Genomic DNA, 12,811 nt, shown 5'->3' on the forward strand with positions numbered 1-12,811 from the left:
GTTGCCAACAAATTGGCAATTTTATCCACTTGACTTATCATTTCTACTAATTTTTCCGCCTATTTTATTCTCCATCGAAATACCTTTAAATAGACATGAAATATTCCAAAGTGATAATCGATATGACCCGATTTAAACTGATGAAATGTGAATTGAGAAAGTCATATCGCAAATAATGGCTTTGATTTTACAGACTTGGGAATGAATGAATATTAGCTGTTACGGTCTAACTTTGCAATTAGAAATTTCAGACCTCCCCTCCTCTTAAAATTCCAGGTACCCCCCCCCCTCTGTATCCGCTTACTGTCTGTATAATACCTAGTTTGATTACTTTTTATGTCAATTTTTTATGAGGACTTCAGTTATGCGAGATTTTCTACCACTTACTTTACTGAACTGCTTCGAGTCTCTTTGCATTTTTCATCATTCTTCTAAGCGTACATGGTATATGTTCAGATTTGGTGATGTTATTGTAATTGTTGAAAATATGGCGTGAATACGAAGTGTTACGTATTCGAAACTGAATTCTGACGTGTGAAATTAATCCTCTGTCGGAAAATACGCTCGATTTACCTATTTTATAAAGATGTTCTTTCTTCGGGCGTTAATTAAAGTGAATTTTCTTTTGAAACCGATGTTTGAACATTTAAAAACAAAATATTCGAATGAGGAGAATTCTACTATATCAACTCTCCTTACTGTCAATTCGGCTTCCATTTACATCGCTGTTTACTAATATTGTCGAAAACTGAGACGTTGGCCCGAAAGCAAGATTTTTGTTTATCTATAAAATGAATCATTGTCGAATGCTGTTATGTTCTGAATTCCAAAAGGCTTTCCTAGTTTTACTGATTACCCAGATTTACTGATTTATTGGCTGATTTTTCATCTGATGCTTTGTATTTATTTACTCAGTTAGTTAGTTACGTTAGTCTTGTTGAAATAGTTTTGATTCTAACTAATTAGCCCCCGTAAACCTTTTTAGAGTGTATTATCCACACTTGCTTTTTCACAGCTTCTAGTTCGTGATTAGTGCGAGGTAAAAAATTGCTTTCTCGTTCAGAGTTTTACTATTTTATCCAATGATTCTTTCCTCCAGAATAAAGCTATTTTGTGACTTTTAGTTCGTTTGGAGTTCGGAGCTCGCACCTAAATTGATAAAAATTTTAACACCTTTTATTTTGTAAACAATTGCAATTAAGAAACAATTTACTCTTTCACTGAGAGTAAAATTATTTCGGGGTTTCCAGGCCATTTGGTTGGTATTCGGAACTTGCACTTGAATCAATAAAAAAAATTATTTTGAAAACTTTTTGGCGCATTTTTTTTGTGAACACACAAGACACAAGAGATGATAAATTGTACCTTACAAACCGTGTTATTTTAACTCCTGAGTGTAATTAGGACAGCAAACATTTTGAAGGAAAATGTATGGTTTGAGATGGTCATTAGACACCGTTGATTATAGCTATTACCTAAACGATACTGAAACTAAGAAAAGGCAATTACATCATTTTACGTAATGGTTCTCAGTTCAGGTTTAAATGATCTTCTTTTCCCAAATAAGGATTTTTTTGGCAATATCATAAAAAATAACCTGTTCTCAGCTGTTAGATTCCAATTTGTAATTTTACTTTGATTTTCAAGTGCAATTTCGTCTTAAGTGAGATTTGAATTGCTCTTCAAAGTTAAGCATCTGATGTCATAACAGTTTTATTTTAATTTTGTTACGTACAGGGTGTCCCAAAAAATAGAAGTCATAAAATTACTAATACCAGTACTTTTACAAAAATGATGGAAGCTTATTTAGCACTTGAACTTCTGTTTGTGTGTGATTTTACAAAAAAAGTTAGTAATCCAGGACACTTTGCGCGAAAGTTATGTTCTCTGTAGAATATGTTTCAAATGATGGTTGTTCGAATTTACCGTAAAACTACGCAAATGGCATTCGCAGACCCATACGTTTTTGATCTTTCCTACTACACAAAGTTTTTGTATTGTAGTCTTTTAGCTCGGTTAAGATCGTTGTGCCCCTCCTGAGGGGAAACGTTTGACGCGTAACAGCTGAACACAATTGATCGACTTGGCTTTTTAAATCAAAATTCCGAGTTGACCTGATAACCGATAAGCATGTTGCCTTGTGCATACGAGCTTGCAAACCGCAGTTAATGAATGATATGCGAGTTAGTCAATCCATGGCTCAATGTCGCATGATCATTAATCGAAGTCAGTATTCCTACCATCTGAAGGCAATCGTTGAAATTTCGTTTTGGCGTACGTGTTCTGCACTCTCTTTCGGAATTCGTAGGTTATCCCCTTCTATTTTCGGAAACCTCACGTCGTCGCCTTCATTATTATTCAACCGCGGACTGTTTATTCATTCGATTCGATTTCATTCATATCGATTGCCGGCTTTTTCGCTGTCGGTTTACGCTCCAATGCCGATGTTAACCTACGTTTGCATTGATCGTATCTAGTGCCTCCATACACCATACGTCATATTTACATAAGTTCTTTGAACTAACATACCGGTTACTGTAAATTCGCAACGGAAGGGAGTTTCCGGAGGAATTTTTTTGGAATTGTATTGGGTTACCGGTAACGGTTTATCAATAAACCTGATAAGCCTTATACGCTTTAATAAGATAATATGATTTGTGTACAAGAGGAAACATTCCCTGGGTTTAACAGGGCTAATGTGAAATTTTTTAAACCACTGGTTTCCAGTTCTCGTGATTTGGAATTATTCCGATAACTATTCCACACGGGGCTTTCCTGGTCAGGACTGGGTTTAGTTATATAGTGTATCCTAAATATACCTATAATATAATTATAATTTGCGTGTCGTAGAATCCATGAAAAGTTGCGAAATGAAAGTTTGGCTTTCATTCGATGGCCGTCTATTACCTGGCGTTGTCGTAGATTTCAGAATGCATTTTACCGCGTTTATTCGGATATTGATAATGTATGCTGATAGAGATGTGATTTGATTTCTCGCATTTTTTTTTCCAAATTTGTTGTCGAGTCCCCCTGCCTTATCGCTTCTTATCTATCTTTTAACTTAACAGAATATGGCATTATCTTGGCAGGTTACATAATGAAATACGCTTAAGGACGAAAATCTTTGTATAATTTTAATTTTATAATATGCTCGTTTTATCTACGTCCATAAAGGTTTGAAAAACGTATAATATTAGTCAGATAAACTATACTTTAATAATTCCTTGAATTGGGACAATATTCTGAAAGAGTGAAAAATAAAAAAAAATCGAAACTACAACCTACAGTGTATTTGTTTTGCATGAATCAAGGGGTTTGTTTTTCGTTTTTTATAAATTACTGGAAAAATGATTCAGCGACAATCCTATGCTATATATCTGTGTTGTGGTGTAGAAAATTTCATTACGTATAATTTAAACAAAACCGATGTTATACTTTAACATTGGAGAACTTGCTTCGAAATTTGTTGCGATTTTCAATATTGTGAATGGAGCCAATGCAAATATCACAATAACTCATTGCAGGACTTCGTTTAATATCATTAATTTCTGAATTTCGACTAACGAGCTTCTCCGGATATTTCTGCAGTTTCCCGTTTGAATATATCTATTGAAATAGAGCTGACTATTTCACAACTAACTTACATTTTTATCGGTTTTTTTCCCTGGGCCAGAGTATAAGCCATTACTATGATTTAGTAAACGGGACACCGACCAGGCGGACACTTCTTCATTTGACAACAGTTAAATCTCATTGATATGTTTATAGCAGGAAAGAGTTGTATTTAGATTTGCATTTTATAGCGGAGTGATTCATAAAGCAAGGCTAGGAAAAACACAAAATCAGTAAAATACTAATTAATCGATATAATAAAACAGTGGGTACTCCAGTAGTGTGTGTACTAGATTAGGGTTAGGCCATAATTTTATTCCGATTTTCCTTATTTTAGTTCTATTACATGTTCGATGGATGTCTGTGTTAGCCAAGTGAATATACCCCCTGACCATAGGCTTCCGTCCCTTTACACAACTTGATGTAAAGTAGGCGAACAAAATTAGTTACCTCCATATTGGTACACACACTTCTGGGGCGCCAAACAGTTTGTTTTGATTAAGATTGGATTAGAAATGGGCCTAGTGCGGCAGATGGTAGAAAATACAAATAGTTTGAATTTTATATAGTGTACTCATAAGATGAGACTACAATGCCCAGTGCCAGAAAATAGCGATCGAAATACTATTTATCTTGAGGGACGAAGTGTTCACATTTCAAGTGTTAAGATGTATTTGCCAAATAAACACAATGACAAATGTGCACTTCAATTTCTGCCGATTCATTGTACTGGTATTTGTATACTCTTTTCATATAATTATACATAAGCTTGTTGACGCCAAAATTGACAATCATTCATAAAATAGGTGATTTCCATGCCTGGTTTCAATGCCTGTATGCCGCCTTTTATCGTGGACAATAAAATAGATTAGTAATCGGAAGCCGATGTGAATTTGTACAATTATTTTTGTACAAATTCGTGAGTTATGTACTGTTAAGAAACCACGGAAATTGAAGTTGGATTTCAACGTTGAACTATACAGTTTAATTATATATATAGCATGTTAAAGCTAATTCCACACGAATCATCATTGATGGATTTTAATAACATTTAAATTCAAGACATATCTCTGTTATTTTTTACTGTAAAATTATTAAATTAATCTCGTAATTAAGAGTGTCAATGATTACGCTTGGCCGTAGATAGAAACCAGATTACCGTTATTTCAAATCGCGGGAAATTTCTATGACTGAGCATGAGTTCGAAATGACTATTAACAGGTTGGGTGCTTTTGAAATATAGATTCGTCATAACGCCATGACTCGTCGTATTTAAGGGATTTCTATATCACAATTTATAGATTGGGGATGATATAGATCTTTAGATAGCGGTCTAATCTAATATTATAATGATGAAATAGGTCGCAAGAGGTCATATTTGAGGTTAGGGAGAGATAGTGTTTCAAAGTGCTTTTTATTTGGAATATTGTTGAGTTTTGTTATTGAGTTTGCCGGAAATCGAGATTGTGATTTTTTTTTGTAAATTTTGATATCGCTTAAATAATATTCTGTTAGATCATATAAACATTTAGATTATTTGATTATGATTATGTACATGTACTCTTTTTTATGACAATTCGGGTAGAACATTTTCTAAGATATTTTTCATTACTACTTTTGTTTGGAATATAATAAGCCAGAAATGATAAAGAAAAATATGAAGTAAAGCTTTTTTTGGGGGTCGGAGTTCAGTAATTTAGTGAATCACATGTAACGAAGTACTCTCAATTTCTATATCAATTAGTTGTATTACAAAATTACTTAATCGAGATTTGTTTGCTGTTTTTCTTCGTATGTTATTTTTTCTTATCCCAAAATTTCGAGCCGCGAAATAGTTTAAAAAATTTATATATCTTATATTCCGATAAAATGTTGGTTTATTTTTTATTTATTTTTTATTTTCACTTCGAGCGAGGCTTTGTATACTTTATATTATTTTTATACTATTTTTTGTATACTTTCCGACTAGTTCTTGGGATATATTTTTTATAAAATAAATATCCTAAGATGAAAATTAATTCGCAGTTGGGAGAAATTTTTATTCGAGTAGCACATTCATTATTTTTAATTTCATCACCTTTATTACATTTATGATAAATGGCATTACAAAGATGTGATTTTGTTATGACATCATTTGTCATGCGTGGGCTTTAATTATGTCTCGTCTTGTCTGTATTCAATATATAGCCTTATAATTTCAATTTTGTCAGCTCTCAAGGTATCTTAACTAGGTTTGTTTTATTTTAATCAGTTTTTGTTAAGTTTTTTTTACTTCTTTTAATTCACCCATAGGGGATAATAAACTTTGATAGGTATCGATGAATTCCTATCGCAATTAAAAAAAAATCTTATACTTTATAAACACCGTGTATCTCATGCCAGGTTGGTAATCGAAATTCGTCAATTTTGTGAATCATGGTTAGTAATGCAAGTAGATATTATATATATGTATGTAGAAACCAGAAACTGTATTCCGAATTCCTCTTCTTAATGCGTTTCCATGTGAAAGTATGTGTCATTATATTGAAAGAATTTATTTTATTAAATTCTTGTAACTTGGTTTATATATAATTTATTGCAATATGATCGTGTTGTACATTACTTAGATTTCATTTCATATCCGAAGAACTAGATATATATTTATTCATCCGGGCTTTCCCTCACGCGAAACATCTTTCAATTTAGTACTTTTTCGGTTGCCAGTGCCTTGTGAAATAATTGAAAACGACATTCCACATTCCTATCGATTTATGACTGTTTCTAATCTTGTGTGATGCCCGATATATGTCAAAATAAGCGAAGCTCGAGAAAAGGATTTTTAGAACGTGGAATTAATGTTTTATCAGGCAATTTAGATTTGGACATTGTGACGTAATCAATAAGATTTATATTACAAAATAATCTATCATTGCACAGAAATATTGAGGAAATTACAATTAGTGGTATTGAGATGTCATTTTTTAAATATTATGACTGAAAATTTCATATACGTAGACGGAAGATTCAAGGTATACGTAAAGGTGCATGGAGTAAACATGCATGGATATAGCAGCCCAATATTTTGCGATATTTCCTCATACCATTCGCCACATCTGTATTTTTTAAATATTTTCCGCGGGATTGAACCAGCCAATCATATATTGATATTTGGCGGCGGAACATAAGTGGAAAAACGTGCGATCCTTTTCACATCTTTATTAACTTGCGTTTGGCAAATTCCTAGATATATGCAGTAGTATACGACCATACGTGATACCAAACTTGCACTACTATTTACTTTACAACATATATATTGCCTTTTCGACTATAGCAATCGTCTCACATTGTTTGCTTTCGTTATTGTAACTCTGCCAACCATCCGTACAAATCAAACAGGTGTGCTCAAATTGTACTTTCGTTGGGAATTTCCCTTCACGGTGATTTATATTGACTATTGTGAATTGTAAACCGTTTCTGGGTGTGTTACATAAATCTTATTCGCCTACAGCTGAGTATTAGGCTTATCTGACTTATGTAGGCTAGGTGATATATTCTTATCACGTCTGTAACCAGTTGCCAGTTTTGCTTGCAACTTGCAAGACGTCGTTTATCCCCTATTAGGATGGCTCAGGTTGTTGCGTACGTACGTACTTGTGCGTGGCATTGCGTTTTGGAGGTTGCGTTAACCCGTAGAAACTTTTCTTATACACAGGATTAGATTAAATTACCTCATGTTATATGATAAATTAGTAGATTAGAACTACAATTGGTGTTACATTCAGTGGCCAGGTTATTCATTGCATATGCTAGCTGGACACCCAGGTTGCCGATTGTCATTTTCACGTTTTTATGGAAGCGCATTCTTGAGACAAAAATAGACAGATCATCTTTTGTAATTCAAATTGGTGTTTCGTACCCCATGTTGCAAATATAGAAATTAGATTCGTTTAGGTGGCAAGACACCATATAAGTAATGTTTAAAACACAATCTTCGTCTGTATTATGTATCTTAATCTCAGAAAGGCAGCACGAAAGGTTCTGTTTGGGAGATCTATTTCTCACTGCTACATGTTTACATCCATGCTTGCTAAAGATCCTATTTAACTGAATTGATAAATGTTCAACTGAACATAATATTTTATGATTGATTCTAGTTTAAAATACTCGACAGTAGTATATAAGGACAGTAGTATATAACGTACCTGATTGCAACGATACAATATGTCTACAAAGACTGATAAAAATTCTTCCATAACTTCTACGGATACCGTTCAAAACGAAGGCATAGTGGAAAGCAATGGCGATTCTATAGACTGTGAAAACGGAAAATTGAAATTGCTGAGACCTGATGTTTGCAAAGTAGAAGAGAATTTGCATGAAAAAACAGTTTCCATTGTCGAAGAAATTGAAAAAGCTGTACAAAGCAATCAAACTAGTGTACACAGTTCTATAAGCCGAATTTCGAGTTCTTGCACAGATAATTTAAATGAAAACACTGCAGCATCAATTTTAAAGCATGAAGATCTGTCTTCTGAACGACAAGTTTCATTAAAATTGCCAAAGAATTTGCATAACGTAGAGCGCCTCGCGGTAGGTTTCAATATTGTGTGTCATCGTTTTCATATGTGATATCGTATATAATTTTTTCCATTGCCTAATATTTGCTAGTTGGTTTTTGTATCTATTATGAATATTCTTCATTAATGGTATTGTTAGTTGCACTAGTCGATGAATGATAATTTTCAGATTCACAGGTTATCTCCGAACAATTCTGTAAATAAGTTAACAAACAACCTTTGATATGGCTGTGATATGCAGCAATTGCTTATTTGGTTGATAGATAAATTCCACTTCTTTTTTTGTAAATTTCTGGTTTGATCATTCGACATTATAACATCGTAAAATTTTCAACGACAACTCCCTTAGGATCTGCTGATCTCGAGCCTTTTGCGGAGCATATATGAGAAATGATCTTTTAAAAATCGGGTGTTAATCTACCTTTCTTTTTTTCAAAAAGGCTTTCTGTGATGCATTGCTACGAGAAAACGACAAATTAAAGCAAGAATTGGAATTATCGCGAAAGAAAACTGCATCAAAAGATGCCGAAATTAAACGATTAACTCGACGACAACAAGAACCGTCAACTTCTTCAAGCGTTCAGAAAAAATCAACTGGAGTCACAGAAGACACCCCTGTCAAGGTATGTTTGGTTTGTACAGTATTAGTTAAGTTGTATAGTGAATTTTTCTTTAAGAATCAGCTTCTATCAATTTCGCTGCAAGCAATGTCATTATAGTGTATTTTACAGCGTACAATTTTACGTATATATAAAGATTTTCATTTTTAAAAATAGCTCATTATTCTAATTCCTGTATGCTAGATGGTGCGAATTAATCTAATGAATTACGAAAATTTTGTATTTTGAAAAGCATATATACCAGTACTTAAAATAGCGTAAATTCGATATTTTCTCGATTACTGCAATTGATTCTGTAAGTAAACACCCAATGTTGAAATAATGTGTTTTCTGAATCGTCTTAGGTATTGCAATAGAGGTATACTTGTTAATTCTTCATTTGCTAATTACTCATGCGCTGATCGTACGCACACAATACCACACGCAAGACTATGTTTATTTTTTCCTACGGCCGTTTTCCGTTCACCCGCAACGCTCATTTACTCGTCCACTACCTTACAGGCTAACCTCTGCATTTTTTTGTTTTCATTTGACCCCTTCAACGTCTACGTAAAGGTGATTCCCCCGATATTTATTTACGAGTTTCATTTACGCTTCATTAATTTCGTAACCGCCGTGTTGTCTTTTTAAATTACGTAATCGTTTTCGATCCCGTTTCTTCAAAATAATATCGAAACTAGAGTAATACTGGTAAATCAACACGGGTAACTTGAAACCAGAAATCCACCTGTAAATGTGCTATGATGTAAATATAATGCTTTCACAAAGGTACCGACAATGTGTTAACATCGTTAGTTCTGCGGAAGACTTGGGAACTACTACGGGGAAGTCCTAATGATTTATTGTACATGCTTTTGTGTTCATGGCTGAAACTGTTTTCAAACTTTCCGTGAATATATCCCCTTGTTTTTCCACCAATCAAGTAATCATAGCTTTTTATATTGCTTGGCATCATTTTACCCGCTATTAAAAATATGCAGAACTTATTGCGTTTCTGAGTAATTTGTCTATAATATGTTCCAAAGTGCCTTGGGTATGAGTTGATGGCTTTGAGGAGTACACAAAATACCCTCTTCTATCATTGGCCCACACATGATAACAGTATGTGAACGGATAGACTATGATAAGGTAGAGTAAACATCACTACTTGCTAATTTTAGCCAGATTCAACGGCAATAAAATTCAAATACATTTTTCAAGTTTTGAATAGTTCGAAATGGCTTTCAACCGTGTGTGGTAATTCAGTTGCTTAGGGAAGCAAATGTAAGAGTTCCCCTTTGTTTTGGAATATTGTTGATTTGTTTACGGACGCGCTCATCTGAAAAAAAAAAACGATTTTGAATACGTCTGGCTTTCAAATTATCCCTTTGTGTTTAATTTGTATAGCAAGTGATTTATGTAATGCCGCACGAAATGCTCTTGGGAAGTGCGTCTACTTACTTGAACTTGATATTTTAAAACAATGGCCCGAAAAGGCTTTGCTCCGAACAATGCCATGCCCAAGCAGGCGATCACTGTGTTAGGAGCTGAATCCTATTTTCGACTTGGAGTGAGTTCGCCATCGTTCTAAATCAAGGGTGTGCGACATTTTTACTGGTTGGCCATCAAACCAATTTCAAACATTTAGCCGTCCAGACAAAAAAATTAGAGGAAAAGGCAAGTGAAGAGGGTGCAACAAGAGCAAAAAAACATTATTATTTTTATCCATGCGAGCGCCTTTCCAAGCATAAACTGTTGGATTAGGATTTTTAAGCTTGATAGTTGATAGGGAGAAATCCGAGTGTTGACAGGGGCCACACTAAATGGCTTGGCGGGGCGGGTTGTGGCCCGCGGGCCGCTTGTTGCACACCCCTGTTGAATATGATCTGCCCGAAATGCGTTAAGTATAAGACACGACTTTGTCCCAGCATGAACCCCGGCATAGCTTCACTATTACTCAGAACCTAATCTCAAATAGGTTGGCCGAGCACCCATTCCTATTAGTCACACAACCATTTTACTTGAGAATACGTCAAAACGATGACGAATACCCACAATTTGGCGTTCTACCAGCTCTTGTTTTGCAGTTTGCGGCAACAAAATATGTTATTGTGGAGTGTTTGCGGTCAATGAACTCTCATAGGTTCACACTCCAGAAGGCCGAAGACCTCGTTATCTTTTGACCTGCGAGAGGTCGTTTGCTTTACTTATAAATAAAATACGCCTGGAATTCTAATCGCTTTTCGAAAACGGGGAATTCTTTCTATCCGGCGATATTGCAAAACATATTTTTCTTTTCCACTAGAAAATTTGATCCATCCTAAGCATGACGTATATTATATTTTGCACAAAGACACTAATTTATGGATGGGCTTTGTCCGGTCCGGATTACTTTTCGTAGTGTTCATAAAACGTTTTCTGACTAATGGATATCCATGTCCTTATTTTCTTTATTTTTCTGTTTTGCGACCGCCGCTGGGGATGACATCATATGGATTTTAGACTTCTGCATTAGTCGTGTATATGGGTGTGTCATTTTTGACTTGTGGGCGTGTCAGTCTGAAATATAATCCTCGTTCTCGAAGAATCTTTAGTGGGGAAATGAGGAAGTACGTCGCACACGAATGCAGAAATAATTTAGTTATATTTGTTACAGCTTGTAATCATACTCGTTGCTTGTTTTGTAGTTAGATTTGAATTCGGGAACTCACATAATTTTACTTGGGGAATAACCCAATAATTCCAGTAGCGAGTGGTTGTCTTAAGAGCACTACTTCATAATAGATTTATTTGCCAAAAGCTAACAGGTTTAGACTCGCATTATTATTAAAAAGGATTTTTCAAATTTTTATTGCATCTGTCTGGCCTCATCTGACAAAAGACTTATCCAAACAAAATGGAATGAAATTTTGATAGTTTAGTTATTCCACCCAACATCTGTTTGAATCTACAGCCTATAGCCTTCTTGCGCTTCATTATGATCATTAAGCTACATGGCTCGGATTCTAAGGATAAGGATATTTATAATTTTCATATTTTTCTGTATCGAAATATTTGCCCTTGACAAATCGAACGCCGATCGTTGCGGAAAGTATTATTTAAACTAAGTTCTTTGGTTATGTGATATTGTTTTGGACAAATATTTTCCTGTTACATCTTTGTACGACAAATATTTTCCTGTTACATCTTTGTACAATCGTTACAATGTCATTCTTTGTCAGTAACCTTGTAACATGGAGGTACTTTTCCAATTGTGAACGAAAACGAGTATTTTGCGGTCTCGCGGAAACCACCGATCACCAATGGAGTTATTGTACAATAGGATAATGAATTGTAACGACATTTGTACCAGCTTACATAGTTGCAAATGTAAAATCCGCACCATTTTGAATAGATGTTGTAAAAACTGTTGTCGTACACACCCCTTGCTGAATTTGCAGCTTTGTTTGATTTTATCTAACTGACAACAAACAAACAACTGACAACAAACAACAAACCCGAAACACAGACTAGGTTATTTGTGAGTAACATATTCCACAGATCACATAACTTCTGTGCAAAAACAGAAGTGTTGAATAAATTTTCTTTATTTAGGATTCCGTTTCTAGTGTGCAGTAAATTCATTATTTCTATCTAGTAGCTTCAGAAATAATGTCCTGACATTTTTGTACAGAAATTGGAATTTAAAAGAAAAAATGTATCATCGATAAAAGGTTTTTATAACCAATACCATTTTTTCAAAATGGATGTCAATCAATATGAATTATATGATTTGTATGATAGATGAACGAGTTAATTTTCTATTTTAGGAATGTGTGGAAAATTCAACTAACGATAATAATCAAACCAGCGTATCCGATCCTGTCTCTACAACTGTCGTTGGGAAATTACAAAATAGGGTCAGGAAACTGGAATCACAACGAAATGAGGTTTGTGTCGATATATTACTTGCCCTGTGGTTTATTAATTGTACGTCGACCTATATCCAAGGAAGACATTCCCCAATTTATATATAAGTGTAACAAGCGTTTTGCAATTGATTTA

General features: G+C 34.4%; 1 protein-coding gene across 1 annotated transcript in view; it reads left to right on the forward strand.

The window, feature by feature from the left end:
• Nucleotides 1–12,811, forward strand: part of LOC120347313 (uncharacterized) — a 38,058-nt gene that overhangs the window by 20,399 nt on the left and 4,848 nt on the right. The window contains exons 7-8 of the mRNA XM_039417227.2: nucleotides 8,609–8,791; nucleotides 12,577–12,696. Coding sequence (XP_039273161.2) covers nucleotides 8,609–8,791; nucleotides 12,577–12,696 — 303 coding nt within the window. The remainder of the gene's footprint in view (nucleotides 1–8,608; nucleotides 8,792–12,576; nucleotides 12,697–12,811) is intronic.

This window comes from Styela clava, chromosome 11 (genome assembly GCF_964204865.1).
Source record: "Styela clava chromosome 11, kaStyClav1.hap1.2, whole genome shotgun sequence".
NCBI classification, from domain to species: Eukaryota; Metazoa; Chordata; class Ascidiacea; order Stolidobranchia; family Styelidae; genus Styela; species Styela clava.